The sequence below is a fragment of the Haliotis cracherodii genome, unplaced genomic scaffold, assembly GCF_022045235.1.
Source record: "Haliotis cracherodii isolate W230 unplaced genomic scaffold, xgHalCrac1.p SCAF_6, whole genome shotgun sequence".
Classification (NCBI taxonomy): Eukaryota; Metazoa; Mollusca; class Gastropoda; order Lepetellida; family Haliotidae; genus Haliotis; species Haliotis cracherodii.
Window position 1 is genome coordinate 34,981,240 of NW_027266319.1, and position 26,115 is coordinate 35,007,354.

At 44.0% G+C, this 26,115-nt stretch overlaps 1 protein-coding gene across 2 annotated transcripts in view; it reads left to right on the forward strand.

Moving 5' to 3' along the window:
* LOC139444726 (receptor-type tyrosine-protein phosphatase epsilon-like) overlaps positions 1-26,115 on the forward strand; it is a 48,481-nt gene that overhangs the window by 17,365 nt on the left and 5,001 nt on the right. For both annotated transcript variants that reach the window (XM_071225657.1, XM_071225656.1), the window contains 21 exons: positions 4,927-5,064; positions 5,922-6,059; positions 7,086-7,223; positions 8,468-8,605; positions 9,528-9,665; positions 10,078-10,212; positions 12,455-12,595; positions 12,857-12,997; positions 15,138-15,237; positions 15,858-15,922; positions 16,688-16,818; positions 17,121-17,208; positions 17,862-17,938; positions 18,205-18,241; positions 18,864-18,961; positions 21,452-21,580; positions 22,864-23,009; positions 23,529-23,664; positions 24,121-24,267; positions 24,662-24,761; positions 25,471-25,544. In XM_071225657.1, coding sequence (XP_071081758.1) covers positions 4,927-5,064; positions 5,922-6,059; positions 7,086-7,223; positions 8,468-8,605; positions 9,528-9,665; positions 10,078-10,212; positions 12,455-12,595; positions 12,857-12,997; positions 15,138-15,237; positions 15,858-15,922; positions 16,688-16,818; positions 17,121-17,208; positions 17,862-17,938; positions 18,205-18,241; positions 18,864-18,961; positions 21,452-21,580; positions 22,864-23,009; positions 23,529-23,664; positions 24,121-24,267; positions 24,662-24,761; positions 25,471-25,544 — 2,435 coding nt within the window. The remainder of the gene's footprint in view (positions 1-4,926; positions 5,065-5,921; positions 6,060-7,085; positions 7,224-8,467; positions 8,606-9,527; positions 9,666-10,077; positions 10,213-12,454; positions 12,596-12,856; positions 12,998-15,137; positions 15,238-15,857; positions 15,923-16,687; positions 16,819-17,120; positions 17,209-17,861; positions 17,939-18,204; positions 18,242-18,863; positions 18,962-21,451; positions 21,581-22,863; positions 23,010-23,528; positions 23,665-24,120; positions 24,268-24,661; positions 24,762-25,470; positions 25,545-26,115) is intronic.

Here is a 26,115-nt window from a genome sequence, read left to right on the forward strand (position 1 = left end):
TGTCATGTTGTACCCCACAGCATGATCCAGCGGACGCTATGGTTCCAGTGTGGGTGTGGGTGTGGTCAGTGTAAGGGAGGTAACCACTGTGTCATGTTCTACCCCACAGCATGATCCAGCGGACGCTATGGTTCCAGTGTGGGTGTGGGTGTGGTCAGTGTAAGGGAGGTAACCACTGTGTCATGTTGTACCCCACAGCATGATCCAGCGGACGCTATGATTCCAGTGTGGGTGTGGGTGTGGCCAGTGTAAGGGAGGTAACCACTGTGTCATGTTGTACCCCACAGCATGATCCAGCGGACGCTATGGTTCCAGTGTGGGTGTGGGTGTGGCCAGTGTAAGGGAGGTAACCACTGTGTCATGTTGTACCCCACAGCATGATCCAGCGGACGCTATGATTCCAGTGTGGGTGTGGGTGTGGCCAGTGTAAGGGAGGTAACCACTGTGTCATGTTGTACCCCAAAAACATGATCCAGCGGACGCTATGGTTCCAGTGTGGGTGTGGGTGTGGTCAGTGTAAGGGAGGTAACCACTGTGTCATGTTGTAACCCACAGCATGATCCAGCGGACGCTATGGTTCCAGTGTGGGTGTGGGTGTGGTCAGTGTAAGGGAGGTAACCACTGTGTCATGTTGTACCCCACAGCATGATCCAGCGGACGCTATGATTCCAGTGTGGGTGTGGGTATGGCCAGTGTAAGGGAGGTAACCACTGTGTCATGTTGTACCCCACAGCATGATCCAGCGGACACTATGGTTCCAGTGTGGGTGTGGGTGTGGTCAGTGTAAGGGAGGTAACCACTGTGTGACGTTTTTACCCCACAGCATGATCCAGCGGACGCTATGGTTCCAGTGTGGGTGTGGGTGTGGTCAGTGTAAGGGAGGTAACCACTGTGTCATGTTCTACCCCACAGCATGATCCAGCGGACGCTATGATTCCAGTGTGGAGGTGTGTGTGGCCAGTGTAAGGGAGGTAACCACTGTGTCATGTTGTACCCCACAGCATGATCCAGCGGACGCTATGGTTCCAGTGTGGGTGTGGGTGTGGTCAGTGTAAGGGAGGTAACCACTGTGTCATGTTGTACCCCACAGCATGATCCAGCGGACGCTATGGTTCCAGTGTGGGTGTGGGTGTGGCCAGTGTAAGGGAGGTAACCACTGTGTCATGTTGTACTCCACAGTATGTCCCAGCGGGCGCTATGGCTTCCAGTGTGGGTGTGGGTGTGGCCAGTGTAAGGGAGGTAACCACTGTGTCATGTTCTACTCCACAGCATGATCCAGTGGACGCTATGGTTCCTGTGTGGGTGTGGGTGTGGTCAGTGTAAGGGAGGTAACCATTGTGTCATGTTCTACCCCACAGCATGTTTCAGAGGACGCTATGGGTTCCAGTGTGGGTGTGGGTGTGGCCAGTGTAAGGGAGGTAACCACTGTGTCATGTTCTACCCCACAGTATGTCCCAGCGGGCGCTATGGGTTCCAGTGTGGAGGTGTGTGTGGCCAGTGTAAGGGAGGTAACCACTGTGTCATGTTCTACCCCACAGCATGTCCCAGCGGGCGCTATGGCTTCCAGTGTGGAGGTGTGTGTGGCCAGTGTAAGGGAGGTAACCACTGTGTCATGTTCTACCCCACAGTATGTCCCAGCGGGCGCTATGGCTTCCAGTGTGGGTGTGGGTGTGGTCAGTGTAAGGGAGGTAACCACTGTGTCATGTTCTACTCCACAGTATGTCCCAGCGGGCGCTATGGCTTCCAGTGTGGGTGTGGGTGTGGCCAGTGTAAGGGAGGTAACCACTGTGTCATGTTCTACTCCACAGCATGATCCAGTGGACGCTATGGTACCTGTGTGGGTGTGGGTGTGGTCAGTGTAAGGGAGGTAACCATTGTGTCATGTTCTACCCCACAGCATGTTTCAGAGGACGCTATGGGTTCCAGTGTGGGTGTGGGTGTGGCCAGTGTAAGGGAAGTAACCACTGTGTCATGTTCTACCCCACAGTATGTCCCAGCGGGCGCTATGGCTTCCAGTGTGGAGGTGTGTGTGGCCAGTGTAAGGGAGGTAACCACTGTGTCATGTTCTACCCCACAGCATGTCCCAGCGGGCGCTATGGGTTCCAGGGTGGAGGTGTGTGTGGCCAGTGTAAGGGAGGTAACCACTGTGTCATGTTCTACCCCACAGTATGTCCCAGCGGGCGCTATGGCTTCCAGTGTGGGTGTGGGTGTGGTCAGTGTAAGGGAGGTAACCACTGTGTCATGTTCTACTCCACAGTATGTCCCAGCGGGCGCTATGGCTTCCAGTGTGGGTGTGGGTGTGGCCAGTGTAAGGGAGGTAACCACTGTGTCATGTTCTACTCCACAGCATGATCCAGTGGACGCTATGGTACCTGTGTGGGTGTGGGTGTGGTCAGTGTAAGGGAGGTAACCATTGTGTCATGTTCTACCCCACAGCATGTTTCAGAGGACGCTATGGGTTCCAGTGTGGGTGTGGGTGTGGCCAGTGTAAGGGAGGTAACCACTGTGTCATGTTCTATCCCACAGCATGTCCCAGCGGGCGCTATGGCTTCCAGTGTGGAGGTGTGTGTGGCCAGTGTAAGGGAGGTAACCACTGTGTCATGTTCTACCCCACAGAATGTCCCAGCGGGCGCTATGGCTTCCAGTGTGGAGGTGTGTGTGGCCATTGTAAGGGAGGTAACCACTGTGTCATGTTCTATCCCACAGCATGTCCCAGCGGGCGCTATGGCTTCCAGTGTGGAGGTGTGTGTGGCCAGTGTAAGGGAGGTAACCACTGTGTCATGTTCTACCCCACAGCATGTCCCAGCGGGCGCTATGGGTTCCAGGGTGGAGGTGTGTGTGGCCAGTGTAAGGGAGGTAACCACTGTGTCATGTTCTACCCCACAGCATGTTCCAGAGGACGCTATGGCTTCCAGTGTAGAGGTGTGTGTGGCCAGTGTAAGGGAGGTAACCCCAGATGCAGTAAAACTGACGGGAGATGTAAGACCGGTTGTAAAGAGAAGTGGCAGGGAGCTCGGTGTGGCGGTAAGATACAAATATATACCCATCTAGATCTGATCTTCCGTTTTTCTACTGTACTCTGAAGTGCACGAAGGAGCAGGTACAGTTCTCCCAACTCTTAGAACATGTCTGAATGTTATTTGGCATGGAATACAATCTGAAAACATTATTGTTATCATCCTGCACTTTACGAATATTTAATTGAAGTATAGTATTCGTTGACTTCGCTAGATTCATAACTGACAGCCCAGGTTGTTCCTGTGGTCACCCGCTACACTTCTTCTTTGTTTGCAATTCATTACATTACACAAAAGGATATGATATAAATACAGTACCTTGCAGATGTGACGGCCTATCAACTGAAGCAAATCAAGAAATTCTTCTATCTGTCCATACTTTCTTCACAAATTCTGGCAGATTTAAACTTACAAAATACACCAAACCCTCACATATAATATATATGTATCTTGTGTACGTTGTGTAGTACTTAATATTACGTATAACCCCATCATTCGGACTATCAAAACCGGACACTGCTGATCATACTTGATAACTAACCATCAAGGTATTTTTGTGTAAATATTATGTATGTATACACCTTGACTATGTTTGTTACCTGAATTCTATGTAGGGAGGGGTATTCAAATAAGCGCTGTTTTCTTTGCCGATTCCAATTTTCATTTGAAATAAAAATATGTTTAAACCAAACAGGAAGAGCATAGAAACCTAAGTTACTGTTGTGTTAAGATACAGTCGTTAGAGAAACGTCTTGTTGTGTTCTCAGGAACATACTGTGTCAGGTGTAATTGCTCTCCTTTATACTGAAGACGTCTCCTTCTTTGTTTCCATCAGTACATAATCCTCAGACTAGACTGTGACACCAGGCTTCCAATAATCAACTGAGGTTCAAAGTCTGTGTATTTTTTTTATCTTTAGGAACACTTACGCTTGTCGAATGTCAAATATTTATGTTAAACTGGTATTGATCTATTTACAAAATTGTAAGAAAGCTAAAACGTAACAATACATTACGTTATTCTAGAGTCTGTCCGTCCGTAATCATTTCATTTCCGGAGTACAACTCGAAAACCGTTCAATATCTTTCAACAAAACTTAGTAGATATATCACACAGATGCTGAAGTGGATTTTTGGCACTTTATTTTTCTCGATTTCCCTGGAAACACTATGGACTTAGTCTCGAAAGGGTACGGGGTAGATGTCGTTTCCAGAGCACAACTTCAAAGCTGTAAAAGACTTTTCATCAAAACCTGGTCCTTAGCAGAAACGGAAGTAGGTGTCGTTTCCGGCGCACAACTAAACAACTATTCAACATTTTTCATCCAAACTTGGTACATGTATAAATCAAAGGTTGAAGTGGTGCCTTTTGCTATTAAGATATTTACAAACTATTAATTTGTCCTGTTTCCATGGCAACAAGTTGATAGAAATTCTCTCTTCAAATTCGACTTAAAAAGTAACAGAGGTTTTTTCATCTTTCAAATTTGTGGGGGTGGGGGAATTTGTCATCTTATGATGTTTACAATGGTTGGGTGATTCCGCTTGTAGGCATCAAGGGATGCCGGACAACACACACTGTTGCCCAAAGATATGAGGACTGCTCTGATTTCAGTATAACCACTTATGGTGACTTACAACAGGAACTTTACTGTATGATATGTAATGACACTGACACGGATGAATAGTGGAATAATTATTGTCTGACAACAAACGAACCCATAACACTTTTTATTTTGTTGAGTTGAAAATACTTAGAACAAAACTTTTACAAGGAATCCCATACTCTTGTTTATTTTGTTGACTGTTATAGGTTGTCTTTACAAGAGCTCCGTCCTCTCATGGATTGTTGACTGTTATGTGTTGTCTGTACAAGACCCCCCGTGGATGATTGACTGTTGTTGTTCCAGAGTGCAGTAACTTCTGGTTTGGTGGCCGATGTGACAGGAAGTGTAAATGTAAGGATCCTTATGAAGTGTGTGTCAAGAAGACAGGTCAGTGTGTCTCTGGGTGTGAAGATGGACGGACAGGACTGGACTGTCAAACACGTGAGAAGTGCAGTCGGGGTGATCACCTCCAGATGTCAAACCTATGTATCATATGCTTATGATGTGTATGTACAATGTAGAGTTGCAGTCACAACAATCTTCAAAGCGTGTGTGACAATACGGGATGGGCAAAAAGCATGATGGATATTGACTAAGAGAGCATGTTTCAGATGTTGAGGAAACAAAGAGGATTGATGTTAAGCTCTTCTTTATATCCGACTATGACCTCATATATATTGGGGGTCACAATGGGGGTATGACGTCATAATATTGGTATGCGTCCTGTCGTTCCATTCGCTGGAATTATCTGCAGAAATTTTAAACTGAAAGATGACAATGCCAGACCACATCGTGCGCAGGTCTTCACCGATTATCTCCGACGAGGAGGCATACGGACATTGGACTGGCCCGCTATGTCCTCTGACATGTCCCCAATAGAGCATCTTTGGGATGTAAAGACTGTGTCATGTTCTAATCGACAGCATATCCCAGAGGACGCAATGGGTTCCAATGTGGAGGTGTGTGTGTTTGTGTGACCAGTGTAAGGGAGGTAACCATTGTGTCATGTTCTAACCGACAGCATGTCCCAGCGGACGCTATGGGTTCCGGTGTGGAGGTGTGTGTGTTTGTGTGGCCAGCGTAAGGGAGGTAACCACTGTGTCATGTTCTACCCCACAGCATGTCCCAGAGGACGCTATGGTTCCAGTGTGGGTGTGGGTGTGGCCAGTGTAAGGGAGGTAACCACTGTGTCATGTTCTACCCCACAGTATGTCACAGCGGGCGCTATGGGTTCCAGTGTAGAGGTGTGTGTGGTCAGTGTAAGGGAGGTAACCACTGTGTCATGTTCTACCCCACAGCATGTCCCAGCGGGCGCTATGGGTTCCGGTGTGGAGGTGTGTGTGGTCAGTGTAAGGGAGGTAACCCCAGATGCCGTAGAACTGACGGGAGATGTAAGACCGGTTGTAAAGAGAAGTGGCAGGGAGCTCGGTGTGACGGTAAAATACAAATATATACCCATCTAGATCTGATCTTCCGTTTTTCTACTGTACTCTGAAGTGCACGAAGGAGCAGGTACAGTTCTCCCAACTCTTAGAACATGTCTGAATGTTATTTGGCATGGAATAAAATCTGAAAACATTATTGTTATCATCCTGCACTTTACGAATATTTAATTGAAGTATAGTATTCGTTGAACTCATGGAATTCCTCATGGCAAACTGGTTATACTGTCCTGGGGAACAGACATACATTCGCTAAATTCATAACTGACAGCCCAGGTTGTTCCTGTGGTCACCCGCTACACTTCTTCTTTGTTTGCAATTCATTACATTACACAAAAGGATATGATATAAATACAGTACCTTGCAGATGTGACGGCCTATCAACTGAAGCAAATCAAGAAATTCTTCTATCTGTCCATACTTTCTTCACAAATTCTGGCAGATTTAAACTTACAAAATACACCAAACCCTCACATATAATATATATGTATCTTGTGTACGTTGTGTAGTACTTAATATTACGTATAACCCCATCATTCGGACTATCAAAACCGGACACTGCTGATCATACTTGATAACTAACCATCAAGGTATTTTTGTGTAAATATTATGTATGTATACACCTTGACTATGTTTGTTACCTGATTTCTATGTAGGGAGGGGTATTCAAATAAGCGTTGTTTTGTTTGCCGATCTCAATTTTCATTTGAAATAAAAATATGTTTAAACCAAACAGGAAGCGTTAGAGAAACGTCTTGTTGTGTTCTCAAGAACATACTGTGTCAGGTGTAATTGCTCTCCTTTATACTGAAGACGTCTCCTTCTTTGTTTCCATCAGTAAATAATACCTGGAACTAGACTGTGACACCAAGCTTCCAATAATCAACCGAGGTTCAAAGTCTGTGTATTTTGTATCCTTAGGAACACTTACGCTTGTCGAATGTCAAATATTTATGTTTAACTGGTATTGATCTATTTTGTAAGAAAGCTTAAATTTAACAATACACTTCGTTTTTCCAGAGTGCAGAGATGGTCACTTCGGAGTCAACTGTACCCAGTCCTGCCTCTGCCTGAATGTGACGGAGATCTGTGACAAGACCACAGGGGAGTGCAGGAGCGGCTGTGAGGCAGGCAGAACAGGGAGGGGCTGTCAGCAATGTGAGTTTACATAACGGCACTACATGTCGTGATATCCTGTAGTCAGGCAGGCAGAACAGGGAGGGGCTGTCAGCAATGTGAGTTTACATAACGGCACTACATGTCGTGATACCCTGTAGTCAGGCAGGCAGAACAGGGAGGGACTGTCAGCAATGTGAGTTTACATAACGGCACTACATGTCGTGATACCCTGTAGTCAGGCAGGCAGAACAGGGAGGGACTGTCAGCAATGTGAGTTTACATAACGGCACTACATGTCGTGATACCCTGTAGTCAGGCAGGCAGAACAGGGAGGGGATGTCAGCAATGTGAGTTTACATAACGGCACTACATGTCGTGATACCCTGTAGTCAGGCAGGCAGAACAGGGAGGGGATGTCAGCAATGTGAGTTTACATAACGGCACTACATGTCGTGATACCCTGTTGTCAGGCAGGCAGAACAGGGAGGGGATGTCAGCAATATGAGTTTACATAACGGCACTACATGTTGTGATACCCTGTAGTCAGTCAGGCAGAACAGGGAGGGAATGTCAGCAATGTGAGTTTACATAACGGCACTACATGTTGTGATACCCTGTTGTCAGGCAGGCAGAACAGGGAGGGGATGTCAGCAATATGGTAACATAACGGCTCTACATGTTGTGATACCCTGTAGTCAGGCAGGAAGAACAGGGAGGGACTGTTAGCAATGTGAGTTTACATAACGGCACTGCATGTTGGTATGTCGTGTCGAAATCAAGGAAGCAACCTTGCACCCGAGTCCCCAATATGTTATTTTGCAGTACATTGATTGTGTTTACTTTCTGTACCATAACTTTGAAACAAATCAGAACAAATCTCCTAATGTATTTTTTTCCTCTTCTACATTCATTAATCAAAGATCAATGGAGTAACATTTTAGAAAACCCGGTATACTAACACCCGTTTAATTCTGATGGCCCGAATATGTCACTTATGCCTTCTACATGTTTTCATCTTGTGACTGTGTCACAGGTACTGGGTGTTTTTATTCTGTCGCACTTACAAATGTAATAAGCATGAATCTAGATCTGAATGTTGGTATCAATGAATAAGCCACGTTTGCCATCCCGGTAGATTTTATTCAATGACAAGTAAAGGTCTTTATCATTGCCCTTTCTGTAGGGCGGTGTGGTCAGTGTGCAGGAAGGCATCTTAGATTCACGTCCATTTCGGTGTTCACCATTTCCCTTGCTGTATTCATATAGATCTGTTTTGTTTCAAGTATGCGAGTCCGACAGTTACGGCCTGAAGTGTGAAGGGCGGTGTGGTCAGTGTGTTGGTGGTCACAAGAACTGCAGTCCCTACAACGGCTCCTGTCACCATGGTTGTGAGGGCAACTGGGGAGGAAGTCGTTGTGGAGGTGAGTCAGCTTTTGTCACAAGATGTCTGTACTCTCTGAGTGTCCAGGACAGGACCACACGTCATTGCTGCACATTAGAACAGATGTAACATAGCAAAATATAAGATAATGTGAGTGAGTGGGTGTTTTGGTGGGTAAGTGAATGAGTGAGTGAGGGAGGGAGGGAGTGAATTCTGTATGACCGGTCCCACAGATTATCGTATGATATATGACTAAAGACTGCCAACTGAACAATGAAATCATGATTTATAAGCTGACAACAAGACTTAGAACAATGTCATGATCAAATCCGGAGGCACATGCTGCAGTAAACGTCCACTCATTAATATCCATATAATTTGTGATCATTCTATTCTAGATATAATTATACATATTTCCATTTACACATCCACATCACTATTTATATTTCTACTAAGGATTAGGATCTTCATGTGGAGGAGAGTGACTGACAAACAATTGCCACAAAGAATTTGAAAAGAGTTCAATACTTAGGCGGAAACTTTTTTATTTTAGGTTACCACGACCACGGCAAAATTTGCCGCTTGGAAAAACAAAATTTCAAAAGATATGCTTTTATTAGTACGCGACAATCAATGTGTCTATAAGAACACACACACAATAAACTGGTATACAGATACATAACAAAATATACAGGAAATATTGTAATCAAATAAATAGACATAAAACAGGAAATCCATCTGTTACACTCACGTGACAATTAGTCAAAAAGATTTGAGAATTTTTCCACAAAAAAGAGGTAGTTGATTTAGTTTAAGTTTCCTAACGACCGAAACTAAAATATATGAGCGTAATAGCACATAAAGTCTCGTCATAAAAAAGACTATTGAATTTGAGAAGGTGTGCGTATTGTCGTCTCAACGTAGCATGTCCACAATGTAAACGAATTGTGTCTACCACGCAGAGTGTACGGACCATTTCTATGGGGCTCTGTGCAACTCTAGGTGTGGCCAGTGTCGTGGTAACGCCATCTGCAGCAAAACGTCAGGCGACTGCCCGGATGGATGTGAACCAGGATGGCAAGGGATGACATGTCACCAAGGTATCACAGTCGTTTGCGTTTTGCATTGGATCAACTCAGAGACAATACGTCTTGCATCAAACAAACGAAGGTCCAATATTTCGGAAATATTTATTTTACTTAATTATGTGTCTGTAACTTTGTGCATTTCTTACATTCCACTATAACCCTTGTGATTGTTTGATTATGCCTGGTGGGGAAGAAGGATAGGCCGGCCTGCAATGGGACGGGCTCAATATGTCAAGGAGGTAAAAGTGGCTTTACTGTATCAATACTGGTAAACGAACTTTTGTTTGGTAGAAACGTTTTTCATACCTGCTCAAACAAGCAGTCGACTACATTGTGGTGTTTTATTGCCAACACTTTTAATGTGTCACAAGGGTGTAACCTTTTTCATAAATGAGTTTCTCAACAGCTTGACTATTGTCGACAGAATGTCACGAGGGCAGATATGGTGACGGGTGTTCTGAGACTTGTGGTCAGTGTGCAGGGAAGTGCAGCCCTGTTGACGGAACATGTGATCAGGAGGGTTGCAGTGATGGGTTGGTGGGGCAGAGATGTGACGAAGGTGAGTGACCTGTAGTCAGGGAGGGTTGGTGGGGCAGAGATGTAACGTAGGTGAGTGAACTGTAGTCAGGGAGGGTGGACAAGGAAGAGATGTTATGTAGGTGAGTGACCTGTAGCCAGGGAGGGTGGACGGGGCAGAGATGTGACGTACATGTGTAGGTGAGTGACCTGTAGTCAGGGAGGTGGACGGGGCAGAGATGTGACGTAGGTGAGTGACCTGTAGTCAGGGAGGTGGGCGGGGCAGACATGTGACGTAGGTGAGTGACCTGTAGTCAGGGAGGTGGACGGGGCAGAGGTGTGACGTAGGTGAGTGACCTGTAGTCAGGGAGGGTGGACGGGGCAGACATGTGACGTAGGTGAGTGACCTGTATTCAGGGAGGGAGGTGGACGGGGCAGAGATGTGACGTAGGTGAGTGACCTGTAGTCAGTCAGGGAGGTGGACGGGGCAGAGATGTGGCGTAGGTAAGTGACCTGTAGTCAGTCAGGGAGGGTGGACGGGGCAGAGATGTGACGTAGGTACATGTAAGTGACCTGTAGTCAGGGAGGGTGGACAAGCCAGATATGTGACGTAGGTAAGTGACCTGTAGTCAGGGAGGTGGACGGGGCAGACATGTGACGTAGGTGAGTGACCTGTAGTCAGGGAGGGTGGACGGGGCAGACATGTGACGTAGGTGAGTGACCTGTAGTCAGGGAGGGTGGACGGGGCAGACGTGTGACGTAGGTGAGTGACCTGTAGTCAGGGAGGGAGGTGGACGGGGCAGAGATGTGGCGTAGGTAAGTGACGTGTAGTCAGTCAGGGAGGTGGACGGGGCAGAGATGTGGCGTAGGTAAGTGACCTGTAGTCAGTCATTTTGTTTTTTAAATTATTTATTTTACTCAATTACTTTGTTTAACCTTTGTAAAACATAATTTTTTTCCTGCTGCATTTGTTACTAAGTCAGGAACTTTCTCCGTACGCGTATTATTCAGCTTATTGTCTGAGTCTTTTTCTTTAGCTTCATCTTTCCTCATTTCTTATAGTAAATTGTCATTCCTCTAATTTTTAGTTACAGGATTTTCTACACTAGTTGTTCATTAATGAACCAGTAAAATGATTATTTATGCTTTGGTATTGATTTAGTGTAGGTTTTCTTGTAGGTTTTCATGTAGTTGTATCGTCTTTTATGTGGGTTTGATTCTCTCCGAGGGTCTTTAAACATAAAGTTTCCACATGCTCTAGTAAGCTATTTCTTTATTTTGGATTATTAACGCGTTTGTAGTTACAGGTATCCTTATTGCCATCTAATACCAGATTCCCGTCTCCACAAAGGATAAATCTCTCACTATCCAAGTCTTCTGTCATTTTTTAAATGTATACTATAAATTCAGGATTATCTTGATTTGGGACCATATATATTTATTAATGGGTATTTTTTTTCTTCTGTTTTAATATTAAGTGCTACATAACTCCCCCCACTCCTCCCCGCCCTCGAAAATAATTAAAATAATACCTGTCCTTCTGGCATTGCTTTTATATGGACTAATATCCCCATTGTTGTTCAATAATTTGGTCTTGTTCGCTTGTAAAATGGACATATTATAAACAAAAATATTTAGTCCTTTTTCTTTTCCATAAATCCTAATACCTGTTTATGTTTGGCTGTATTATTTAGACCTCTTCAATTTTATGTTAAAATCTTCAACAGCTATAAGTCATGTGGTGTTGGTACCTAAGTATCATAAAGTATAGCATACATTGTCTATCATGGTTTGATTTTTGGTTGTACAAACAATGTAAAATTAGAAACAACAATGGTATATGTCCTTGTACCACAGGAACTTTCCTATACACACAACTATACATGGTGGTGACGTAGCCCTTGAATCAACCAAGACACATTCAATTATGAATTACATTCATCTGCTCATTATTAATGTCAGATGACGAGTTAAAGTATTCAGGGTATTGTTCAGACAATAACCGTCTGATATTCATGATTATCATGTAAGGATTGTGTTATACATATTAACACTCTTTATTTACATATACTCGTAATTCAATGACCATTGTGTGAATAATCTAACATCTAGGATTTTTTTGTTATGTTGTATTCAGTATACATTGAACTCAAGACCGTTTTAGTTTAATGAATTCATCTGTATTATCAATTTCCAGGTTTTGAAATCTTTGACCGTTGACTGTTTAGAATATTATAATGCCAAATCAGAATGTGTATATTAAAATCAGTGTTTCTTGTATGTAGCATGTACAGACGGTACCTTTGGTCTAAACTGCGGACAACGCTGTGGTCAGTGTCTGGCTGGACATGTGTGTGACAAGGTGACAGGACAGTGTCCGGGTTCGAGGTGTGAGAGAGGATGGATGGGGCTTCAATGTGGAACAGGTGGGTTGGTCACGTTATGGCCGTACATCCACGTAAGATGTGATCAGAACAGATGAAGGTTCAGGCCTATACGGTTGCGCCATTAGCTGCCATTAACAATGTATTAAAAAGTTTCTTAGTTGTTTGTGGTATCCAACATCCACCCCTGGTACGGCAAGGTTGACGTCTTTATATTCCTAATGCCGTGGTACAGGTGTTAAATCAGAATTGATCGATGGAAACTACAGTCAGTGACTCATACATTGTTATTCTTTCAATCAGCCTGCAACGACACTGGCCTCTACGGCTACAACTGCAACGAGACATGTGGGATGTGTCTCGGGGAGGACTGCCACCCCATCACAGGAGAGTGTTCCCGAGGGTGCAGACCAAAGTATGTGGGTGCGACGTGTCATCTGAGAGGTATGCGTACGTACCGTGGTCTTGCTCTGGAATCTGTTGGAGTCACCTGTCTTGCAACCGGTGTCATAGCTGTGGGCGTACCCTGTAGACTGTGGGTGTGACATGACCTATGGTAGCTTGGTCTGTCTGGCAAATGTAACGTAGCTGTGGGCTGACCCGGTAGACTGTGGGGGTGGCATGACCTATGGTAGCTTGGTCTGTCTGGCAAATGTAACTTAGCTGTGGGCGGGCTCGGTAGAATATAGGTGTGACATGACCTATGGTAGCTTGGTCTGTCTGGCAAATGTAACTTAGCCGTGGGCGGACTCGGTAGAATGTGGGTGTGACATTACCTATGGTAGCTTGGTCTGTCTGGCAAATGTAACTTAGCTGTGGGCGGACCTGGGAGAATGTGGGTGTGACATGACCTATGGTAGCTTGGTCTGTCTGGCAAATGTAACTTAGCTGTGGGCGGACCCGGTAGAATGTGGGTGTGGCATGACCTATGGTAGCTTGGTCTGTCTGGCAAATGTAACTTAGCTGTGGGCGGACCCGGTAGAATGTGGGTGTGACATGACCTATGGTAGCTTGGTCTGTCTGGCAAATGTAACTTAGCTGTGGGCGGACCCGGTAGAATGTGGGTGTGACATGACCTATGGTAGCTTGGTCTGTTTGGCAAATGTAACGTAGCTGTGGGCGGACCTGGGAGAATGTGGGTGTGACATGACCTATGGTAGCTTGGTCTGTCTGGCAAATGTAACTTAGCTGTGGGCGGACCCGGTAGAATGTGGGTGTGGCATGACCTATGGTAGCTTGGTCTGTCTGGCAAATGTAACTTAGCTGTGGGCGGACCCGGTAGAATGTGGGTGTGACATGACCTATGGTAGCTTGGTCTGTCTGGCAAATGTAACTTAGCTGTGGGCGGACCCGGTAGAATGTGGGTGTGACATGACCTATGGTAGCTTGGTCTGTCTGGCAAATGTAACTTAGCTGTGGGCGGACTCGGTAGAATGTGGGTGTGACATGACCTATGGTAGCTTGGTCTGTCTGGCAAATGTAACTTAGCTGTGGGCGGACCCGGTAGAATGTGGGTGTGACATGACCTATGGTAGCTTGGTCTGTCTGGCAAATGTAACTTAGCTGTGGGCGGACCCGGTAGAATGTGGGTGTGGCATGACCTATGGTAGCTTGGTCTGTCTGGCAAATGTAACTTAGCTGTGGGCGGACCCGGTAGAATGTGGGTGTGACATGACCTATGGTAGCTTGGTCTGTCTGGCAAATGTAACTTAGCTGTGGGCGGGCTCGGGAGTAAATAGGGTTACAAACCTTGCAAGGTAAGTTAGCGGACGGTAGATTACTTGGATACGCCCATCTCTCCTTTTAAGAAAGAAACGGGATTCGTCACTAAAGCAAACGCTACGCCACTGATAATGCAACCGACACCACTGCAGACACTGAAGTCTTTTACATTAAGTTAAAAGGGCCTTCTGGCTCGGACTCTGGCAGCTCGTTAAATCAACTGGGCACTTTCTGGAGAATATGGAGACGAATGTACGAATATGTTACAAGTATACGTTCGCTGTGTGTAAACTATGGAGAATATGGAGACGACGTGTCATGTTCTTCTGAAGTATGTACGACTATGTTACAAGAGTACGTTGGTTGTGTGTAGACTATGGAGAATATGGAGACGACGTGTCATGTTCTTCTGAAGTATGTACGACTATGTTACAAGAGTACGTTGGTTGTGTGTAGACTATGGAGAATATGGAGACGACGTGTCATGTTCTTCTGAAGTATGTACGACTATGTTACAAGAGTACGTTGGTTGTGTGTAGACTATGGAGAATATGGAGACGACGTGTCATGTTCTTCTGAAGTATGTACGACTATGTTACAAGAGTACGTTGGTTGTGTGTAGACTATGGAGAATATGGAGACGACGTGTCATGTTCTTCTGAAGTATGTACGACTATGTTACAAGAGTACGTTGGTTGTGTGTAGACTATGGAGAATGTAGGGATGGCGTGTCACGTTCTAATACATTATGTACGAATATGTTATACGTTTACTTTAGCTGTGTGTAGACTATGGAGAATGTGGACATTACTTGCATGGTGATATGTTTTGGTTTTCGATATGGATCTTGGTGTTATTTCAGAGCCGCCGAACGTGGGTGGTCAGGCCGGTGTGGGTGTGGCCTACGCCTTTGGTTTTTTTCTTATCGTGCTGCTGATCATCACGTTGTATCTTCTGAAGAGGTACTGCACATTCTTGTATACAACATTTTGAATAATTAAAAACAGTTTACGGCATCACACAATATTACAATTTACTAACATAAAATACATTACAAACAGTTTACGGCATTGCACAATATTACAATTCACAACATACACAACATTACAAACAGTTTACGGCATCGCACAATATTACAATTCACAACATACAAAACATTACAAACAGTTTACAACATCAAACAATATTACAATTTACATTTCACAAACCATTACACACAGTTTACGGCATCACATAATATTACAATTTACAACATTACAAAACATTACAAACAGTTTACGGCATATCAAAACTCAAGCACAAAATATCCTTGAATGTCTAATGATAAGTCCATGCGTGCTATTATTGCATTATGTGGATATTGGTACGGATTGTAAATTGCATTCATTACTTCATTAAGGGTTTAAGGTGCGTTACTCATAACTTATCTACCGGTATTGTTAACCGGTATTGTTAACTGGTATGTGATGTAAGAAAATGAACAGTTACAGGCTGCTCTTACAGGGGTCCTACTGGTGCAAATAATGCCCGGTAGTTCTAGCCTGAGGCTTAGCATTATGTTTTTGATATACGCTTTCCACAGACGGCAACAACGGAAATCGACTGGTGGAGTCGCTGCAGATGCCATTGTTAATCCAGCATTTGCAGGTGAGTTTTAATAAATGCATATACAACCAATACCGAGCCAGCTGACAATCCTAGTGCATGTGGATGAAGCATTAATGTTATTGCGACAACGTCATCTATCAGCTTTATGGGGCAGGTATAAATTACCTGTCTGTGATTCTTAACATCGAGTCACACATTACGGGGAGCGGCCGGGTAGCCTAGCGGTTAAAGCGTTCGCTCGTTACGCCGATGACCCGTGTTCGATTCCTGACATGGGTACAATGTGTGAAGCCCATTTCGCCGTGATATTGCTGGAATATTGCCAAAAGCGGCGTAAAACCATACTCACTCACTCACTCATTACGGGGCTTGGCGCACGAAAACTGGTGCTAGTCATGGCCACGTCCCAAGTTTGTCAAGAGACCCAAGTTAAGTAGTTGCTTTGAAAATGATAATACTGATCACTGGAATGAAACTGCCAATGGTTTGGCATTCGAAATGATACATTATAGGCTAGGGGCACGGGTGGCCCAGTCGTCTAAGGCGCCGCAATTCGCTGTGCGGTGTTGCGTCCCTTGGGCACGCCAGAAACCTATGATTGTGGGTTCGAATCCCGGTTCCCGGTTTCACAGAAGTGGTAAACGTCTTAGACCTGCATTCACTTCGGGCTTTCCTCCCACATTAAGCTGACACGCCGTGATATAACTGGAATAATGTTAAAAGTGGCGTTAAACCCAACTCACTCACATTATCAGCTACTATCCTACAGATCCGTGACAACAGCGATGTTCTGTAATCTTTCAGGTGAAGACGGCGTGTCGGATGAGAATGATGATGACGGCATTTACATCAATGTGGAGAAGACCAAGGTGAAGGTAGCTGAGCTTCGAGAATACATCGCCAAGAGAGAGGACAAGTTCGTGTCTGAGTATGGGGTACGTTCATCAAATCAAATCGTAACTGAGAAGTCTTTAAAATCGTCTCTTGGAACTATTAACGTCTTTTTTTCTGCTGATGTCCAGATAATGATGTGTTCACCTTTTCGCGAACACCTAGTATCTTCACTATTTGATAGTGATTCATAAACACATGCTCATGATACAGGAGCATCCGTCCTGTCCAATCTGAACTTTAATATGTATAGCACACACTCCGAGTACTTCGGGGACATCGTTAAGCATTGTTTTTGCACAGCTGTGTATATTTCAGTCGTGCAACTATGTTTCTTCACTTCCAGAGAGTTCCCCGGGGTCTTCTTCACCCCCACACCGCCGCCATCAGCCAGGAACACAGGGCCAAGAACAGATTCAAAGCCATGTATCCCTGTAAGAGTTTTGATTTTAATGTCATTCGCGATTAACAGTATACTAGTTTATTGCGAAACACCATGAAATTGAAAACTGACTAAATGTCATTGGTTAAATAGAATAAACTCCACTACTTGTACATGTTTGTTAAGCAGTCCTTTCCCCACCAGCCTATTCAGTTGAATATCTGGCCCAGGGCTATCTGAAGTAATATAAAGGAGGGTATTTTCGTATTATCGATGTCCTTGGCAAAATAACACAGGCTGAAACATATAGTGTATGTTACTGAGAAAAACCCTTAATCATTAATTGTGTAAGAACTATTTTCTGGAATGTTGATGCATATCACGAGTAGGATTTGTTTGTTTGTTTAACGCCGAACTCAGCAATATTCCGTCTGTCTGTAAAATAATCGAGTCTGGACGAGACAATCCAGTGATTAATATCATGAGCATCGATCCACGCAATTGGGATACGATGACATGCATTAACCAAGTCAGCGAGCCTGACCACCCGATCCCGTTAGTAGCCTTTTACAAGCATAGTCACCTTTTACGGCAAGCATGGGTTGCTAAAGACTACCCCGGAATCTTCACGGGTCCACGAGTAGGGGAACCTCGAAGGCGTTGGGGTTTAATTGGTCACACAGTAGGTTACATGATCTCTTACAGATGACCACTCCCGCGTTGTCCTGCAGAAGATCCCTGGGGACAAGAACTCCGACTACATCAACGCCAACTACATCAGCGTATGTCTCTCTTATCATTAATGCTGGCATATTTAAGTACACATCTCTGCTGTAAGAAAGCATTCTGAATAACTGTGCTGGTATGTGTTGTTGGTATTACAGCTAGTAGTGTCTGGAATGAAAGGAATAATTAATCGGATACAAAAATTAAGAAAATTAAGAAAAAACTTTTATCAAAATATCATTTTGCATAAATATGAGTGTCATTGTAGGGGTGGAACGTAAAGGGCGATACAATGATTTATGATATGTATAATTGTACACAGACCTACAAGAGGAAGAAGGCCTTTATTGCAACTCAAGGTAAGCTTAAAAGCTCCTGACTTTACCTTATAATCATAATAGTGGAGACATGTTGCTACTTTGGTCTAATATAATGTTTATTTCATGAACTAGTCTGGTAATTTATAGGGGCGGTCGGGTAGCCTAGTGGTTAAAGCGTTCGCTCGTCACGCCGAAGACCCGGGTTCGATTCCCAACATGGGTACAATGTGTGAAGCCCATTTCTGGTGTCCCCCGCCGTGATATTGCTGGAATATTGCTAAAAGCGGCGTAAAACCAAACTCACTCACTCACTCACTGGTAATTTATAAAACATTGACCACACATTGTATTTATCTTAAACCTAAAAAGCAAATCACAAGCATGTTTTTTTTTAGCAATATCCAATCTATATAAAGGCGGTTTTAAATAATCGATTCTTGACCAAACAATCCAATGATTAATATCATGAGCATCGATCCATGAACTTGGGATACGATGACATGCATCAATCAAGTCAGCGAGCCAGACCCCCCGATCACGTCAGTCGCGTTTTACAACGTTTGTTCAATAACGTCATTGTCGTAGAACATAATTCGACATAATGGAAGGATTAGAATGTCCTGTTACCAGTTGAAAATAACATTGTTATTATGTTCGTAAGGTCCAATGCCGAAGACTGTGGGCGACTTCTGGAGGATGGTGTGGCAGGAGGAGACCAACATCGTCGTCATGCTCACCAGACTCAGGGAGGGGATAAAGGTGATGCTGCTGCTCAAGCATCTAAATGTTGTCACTTTCTCCTCATTCCTAAATACCCCTAAACATGACTTTTTAATCAGAACACAACTATGTAATGTTGGCTTTAAATTTAATATTTGTTCCGGAAAATGACACCGGGGAGCAATGTAAACAGGATGGCATAATGATTCAAAACGTTAACGCCAGATAATATTCCGCAATCTCAACTGAAAGAGTTTCCATTGGCCAGATGCCATGATTATCTATGATGGTCCTGCTGTGTCTTTGTGTTGATTTTAATGGAGAAGTAGTAATGGAAACCCGGAATGTCTATGTGTGTGTTGCTGTGAATGTCAGTGTATTTGTGTTTATTGCTGTGAATGGCGGTGTATACATGTGTGTGTTGCTGTGAATGTCAGTGTATGTGTGTGTCTGTGTTGCTGTGAATGTCAGTGTATGTGTGTGTTGCTGTGAATGTCGGTGTATATGTGTGTGTGTTGCTGTGAATGTCAGTGTATGTTTGTGTGTTGCTGTGAATGTCGGTGTATATGTGTGTGTTGCTGTGAATGTCAGTGTATGTTTGTGTGTTGCTGTGAATGTCAGTGTATGTGTGTGTGTTGTTGTGAATATCAGTGTATGTTTGTGTGTTGCTGTGAATGTCAGTGTATGCGTGTGTTGCTGTGAATATCAGTGTATGTGTGTGTGTTGCTGTGGATCGCGGTGTATTTGTGTGTTGCTGTGAATGTCAGTGTATGTGTGTGTTGCTGTGAATGTCGGTGTATATGTGTGTGTTGCTGTGAATGTCAGTGTATGTTTGTGTGTTGCTGTGAATGTCGGTGTATATGTGTGTGTTGCTGTGAATGTCGGTGTATATGTGTGTGTTGCTGTGAATGTCGGTGTATGCGTGTGTTGCTGTGAATGTCAGTGTATGTTTGTGTGTTGCTGTGAATGTCAGTGTATGTTTGTGTGTTGCTGTGAATGTCAGTGTATGTTTGTGTGTTGCTGTGAATGTCGGTGTATGTTTGTGTGTTGCTGTGAATGTCGGTGTATATGTGTGTGTTGCTGTGAATGTCAGTGTATGCGTGTGTTGCTGTGAATGTCAGTGTATGTTTGTGTGTTGCTGTGAATGTCGGTGTATATGTGTGTGTTGCTGTGAATGTCAGTGTATGTTTGTGTGTTGCTGTGAATGTCGGTGTATATGTGTGTGTTGCTGTGAATGTCAGTGTATGCGTGTGTTGCTGTGAATGTCAGTGTATGTTTGTGTGTTGCTGTGAATGTCGGTGTATATGTGTGTGTTGCTGTGAATGTCAGTGTATGTTTGTGTGTTGCTGTGAATGTCGGTGTATATGTGTGTGTTGCTGTGAATGTCAGTGTATGCGTGTGTTGCTGTGAATGTCAGTGTATGTTTGTGTGTTGCTGTGAATGTCGGTGTATATGTGTGTGTTGCTGTGAATGTCAGTGTATGTTTGTGTGTTGCTGTGAATGTCAGTGTATGTTTGTGTGTTGCTGTGAATGTCAGTGTATGTTTGTGTGTTGTTGTGAATATCAGTGTATGTTTGTGTGTTGCTGTGAATGTCAGTGTATGTTTGTGTGTTGCTGTGAATGTCAGTGTATGTTTGTGTGTTGTTGTGAATGTCAGTGTATGTTTGTGTGTTGCTGTGAATGTCAGTGTATGTTTGTGTATTGTTGTGAATGTCAGTGTATGTGTGTGTTGCTGTGAATATCAGTATATGTGTGTGTTGCTGTGGATGGCGGTGTATTTGTGTGTTGTTGTGAATGTCAGTGTATGTGTGTCTGTTGCTGTGAATGTCAGTGTATGCGTGTGTTGCTGTGAATATCAGTATATGTGTGTCTGTTGCTGTGGATCGCAGTGTATTTGTGTGTTGCTGTGAACGTCAGTGTATGTGTCTGTTGCTGTCAAAGTCAGTGAATGTCAGTGTTGCTGTCAACGTCAGTATATGTATGTGTTGCTGTGAATGTCAGAGTATGTGTGTGTCTGTGTTGCTGTGAATGTCAGTGTATGTGTGTGTTGCTGTGAACGTCAGTACATGTGTGTGTTGCTGTGAACGTCAGTGTATGTGCGTGTTGCTGTCAACGTCAGTGTATGTGTGTGTTGCTGTCAACGTCAGTGTATGTGTGTGTTGCTGTGAACGTCAGTGTATATGTGTGTTGCTGTGGATGTCAGTGCATGTGTTGCTGTTTATGTCAGTGTATGTGTGTGTGTTGCTGTTTATGTCAGTGTATGTGTGTGTTTCTGTGAATGTAAGTGTATGTAAGTATGTTGCTGTGAATGTCAGTGTAGTTTTGCCTTGCTGTGAATGTCAGTGTCTGTGTTGCTGTCAATGTCAGTGTATTTGTGTGTTGTTGTCAATGTCAGTGTATATATGTTTCATGGTGTGGATGGCGATGTATATGTGTGTGTTGCTATGAATTTAGTGTATTTTGTTTATTGCTGTGGATGGCGGTATATGTGTGTTGCTGTGAAAGATTTTGTATGTGTTTTTGTTGCAGGTGAAATGTGAGAAATACTGGCCGGAGAGGAACAATCCACTGCAGCTTGCAGACCTGACCATCACAAACGACGGGGTCGTTGAGAGACCGGACTACTGCATCAGACAGATGATCCTCCAGCACAAGAAGGTTCTCACCACCACAACATCGTATACTTTACCCCTATAGGCTGTGTCCCCTGTGCCCCATGCTTGCCACGAGAGCCTACCAGAGAGGTTAAAGTGTGTGACCTGGCTGTGTGTCATCTTATACATTAACCCTATAGGCCGTGTCCCCTGTACCCCATGCTTGCCACGAGAGCCTACCAGAGTGGTTAAAGTGTGTGACCTGGCTGTGTATCATCTTATACATTACCCCTATAGGCCGTGTCCCCCGTACCCCATGCTTGCCACGAGAGCCTACCAGAGTGGTTAAAGTGTGTGACCTGGCTGTGTATCATCTTATACATTACCCCTATAGGCCGTGTCCCCTGTACCCCATGCTTGCCACGAGAGCCTACCAGAGTGGTTAAAGTGTGTGACCTGGCTGTGTGTCATCTTATACATTACCCCTATAGGCCGTGTCCCCTGTACCCCATGCTTGCCACGAGAGCCTACCAGAGTGGTTAAAGTGTGTGACCTGGATGTGTATCATCTTATACATTACCCCTATAGGCCGTGTCCTCTGTAACCCATGCTTGCCACGAGAGCCTACCAGAGTGGTTAAAGTGTGTGACCTGGCTGTGTGTCATCTTATACATTACCCCTATAGGCCGTGTCCCCTGTGCCCCATGCTTGCCACGAGAGCCTACCAGAGAGGTTAAAGTGTGTGACCTGGCTGTGTGTCATCTTATACATTAACCCTATAGGTCGTGTCCTCTGTAACCCATGCTTGTCAATAGAGCATACCAGGATGGTTACAATATGTTACCTGGCTGTGTATCATCTTATACATTACCCCTATAGACCGTGTCCCCTGTACCACATGTTTGTCAATAGAGCCTACCAGGATGGTTACAATGGGTGACCTGGCTGTGTATCATCTTATACCTTATCCCTATTGACCAGATCTTTTGTACCCCGGGCTGGTCAATAGAGCCTACCAGGATGGTTACAATATGTGACCTGGCAGTGTATCATCTTCCTGGACGACTTGGAGTCATTATACTGTGTCTGATTGGGGTATCTCTAAAAACCGGCATTACTCTGGACTAGTACAAGCAGCACCCTATCCACACCCCGCAACCGCACCCCGCACCCCGCACCCCGCACCCCACACGTGTAGCACGTCGCTAAATAAGCGCAATGATCTTGAATCCGACCTACCAACCTATTCCCTAGTGTATATAATCATTTACTGAACGGGTTCAGTTATCTATTCAGAGAGACATTATGAATATGTTTTATGAATATGCAGATTATGTTCCGTTATAGCTGAACGAGCGCCGTCAAGTGATGCAACTGCACTATGTCACGTGGCCGGACCATGACGTCCCATCAACCCCTCAGCTCGTCCGGTTCTGGAAGGTGTTCCGGTCAATGACGGCTGACGGCCAGGCTCCCGTCGTCGTTCACTGCAGGTTTCCAAATTAACTTACACCATCTTATAAACTGATCCATTCGAAATCTGATCATATGAAGACTGATGTGTTTACGTGTGTGTTGATTTTGTGTGAAAAATGCATCACCCTCAACAGATAATAGGGAAGATGTGATAGCATGGTGGCTAAGTTTGTTCGTCAGTTTCAAGACACAGATTTAATTCCCTAAATGGTGCAAGAAGTGAAGCTTTCGTTGTGTCCTCCGTCATGTAATTTCCTTGATTCTTTTATGCAAATTATGTTAGTGACGTGTGACACATGGTGTCATCCCTGATTTTCAGTGATCCATTCTTGTTGTTTTCACCACAGTTTTGCCTTTGTGATCCTATCTAATCTGTTTCGGCGGATACTCGAGACCGACTATTCTCTGGCATTGACGTTTTTTATACATTTGATACTGCTAAAATCACAATTACTGACTCACTCAGTGGTACTCACACGAGGGACCCTTCACTTCCCCATGTATGCAGTCGCCCTGAGAAATGTGTTTATTTCCAGTGCTGGAGTTGGGCGGACAGGGACGTTCATTGGACTCGACGCGATGATGGAGCGGGCTAGGCAGGAAGGAGTGGTGGACGTCCATGACTTCGTCCTCAAGATGAGAGCTGACCGGGTCAGCATGGTGCAGACAAAGGTCAGACAGAGATCGCGCGTGTCCGTTGTTATTGGTGACAGTCACTGAAGTAGAAGTTAACAATAACTGATTATTATTCCAAAACCACAACTTAATATAGTCCTGAACCACACATACATCGCATGTCAATAGTGCAAGAAAAATAACATTCTTTGATGTTTTACATCTCTAAAATGCACATTCCCTCTGAATTGCAAAGAAAAACGCAGTCGTCCCGTGAATGTTTGATCTTCTGGAGGGACATGTACGTGGAGGGGCATATTACGTTTCTGTGCCTCGATTTAACGAAACATGCGTGACTCAATTGCAGCAAATACCTGTCGCCTCATTTGTAATGTGATCGCTTCCGACATTGCTGAGCTATTCTACACATAACATTATATAATTTCGGTTTCCCTGAATACATCTTCGTCAGTGATGAAATTCCCGTCCCGCCATGTCTCCTCCTTCCCCCAGGAGCAGTACCTGTTTCTCCACCAGGTGGTGCTGGAGGCGCTAAACAGCGACATGACACACATGACGCCCGCCATGTTTGACAGAAGGTTCAGCACCGAGAACATGGCTTCTGCACCAGAGGAGGCCATCTTGAAAAGAGAATGGGAGGTAAGGCATGGCCTTTGAACAACACTGCCCTTCGCCGACATTGACAATATGCCCTTCAGTGAGGGATTAGGATTTACACCGATACTTCCCTTCACTACAAGCCACTATCGGCACATTAACGAATTCAACATTACGACTTCCTAGCTTCCATCATTTACTTTCAATGACATATTTTGGGCGAAATTTAGATATATCTTGTGACCCGTTCGCTGACAGCCAGTGTGGCGATATAAGTATGCATGTTGTCAAGGTATGTCCATACTGTCCGGCTAGCCGATATGGATGTTTTGCACAAGGCAGTGCCCGGCCAAAGGAACCTGCAGGAGAATAAAGATAAATTTCCTTTACGAACAGAAATAAACCACACTCAACCTTACCTGCTTCTATTTTTCAGAAACTCGTTGAATTGAAAGCAGAATTGGCTGCCTCTGAAACCGAGGGTGCTCTTCTGACAGAAAACACGCGGAAAAACCGTAGCAAGGACATTCTGCCAGGTACCATTTTTCCTGCCATGTGTAATATGGCAAATAGACCTGTGATGTTATCCACACAAAAAGTGTATACTATATACTAAAATATGAAAACATATGCTTGTATTAATTCACTAATGAGATTTTAGCGGGTCGTTTATATCAAGACTACAAGTATTCAAAAAATATGTTTTGAAGGTTATTTTGGATGTATTAAACATGTATTAACTTAATTATATATACATGATGAGTTGATTGTAACATAGTAAATTACACGGGGTATCAGTTCTGATTATTACTTTAAAAGTTGAGTTTGATCAGTATTATTACAGTCAGATCTCTTAGCTTCTAGGTTTGATTATCCTAAATAATGGAAGAAGTATCATTGAAAAACGTCAGTGAAAACTCATGATATCATGTCAATGTGTTCGTTATTACGGTACACACAGAGAATCTGGTTCAGAACATCTTCACTCACCACTCGCGTCTTATTTAGCTGAGTATAGGTGAGCTTCTGTACCTCTGACACGTACGTTGTATTCTGTGTACCACTGTCTTGTTCCTTTTCGTCTGAGAATGGCGATTGTATGATTTCATGTTGGGAAATAAGGAAGATACACAGAATTGCACCTTCTGTTCACCCTAACTATATAGTATGCATAGTATCTGACAAAACCACAAGATAAATTTCTTAAATTACCTAAATTTTAACTTCCTATATATATTCTTTCAGCTGATAAATGCCGGCCGATCTTAAGTCTTCCAGTTGCCGGAAGTAACGATTACATCAACGCAGTATTTGTCCCTGTAAGTACGATGCTCTTGTCAAAGATTCAGTTGGTACAAGTAGATTCAGTTGGTAAAAGTAGATTCAGTTGGTACAAGTAGATTCAGTTGGTAAAAGTAGATTCAGTTGGTACAAGTAGATTCAGTTGGTACAAGTAGATTCAGTTGGTATCGCGTAGGGTATTGAAAGAATCTGTATAAATTAACAGTAATATTATTAAGTTATGGTAATATCTGAAACAACGGATCTCGTTTGACACAATGACATAAGTAAAGATGTAGACAGTAATGAAATAGCCCTTTTGGTGTCCTTTCACATTATCAGTGTATCCTTCTCCTTATATATGTTCCTCATCCACGCCCTTACCCTGACAATGTTTTTAACAGTATTTTAACACATACCTTGTAACATATACAAGTCTCAGTGTCTCCTTACTCTAACACGTGTAATACTGTAAAACATAGTAAATACAGCAATGTGTCCTTACTCTGACACGTGTAATAATGTAAAACATAGCAAGTTCCCCAGTAGAGCAATGTGTCCTCTTACTCCAACACGTATTTCAACATTACCTTACTTGAACACGTATTC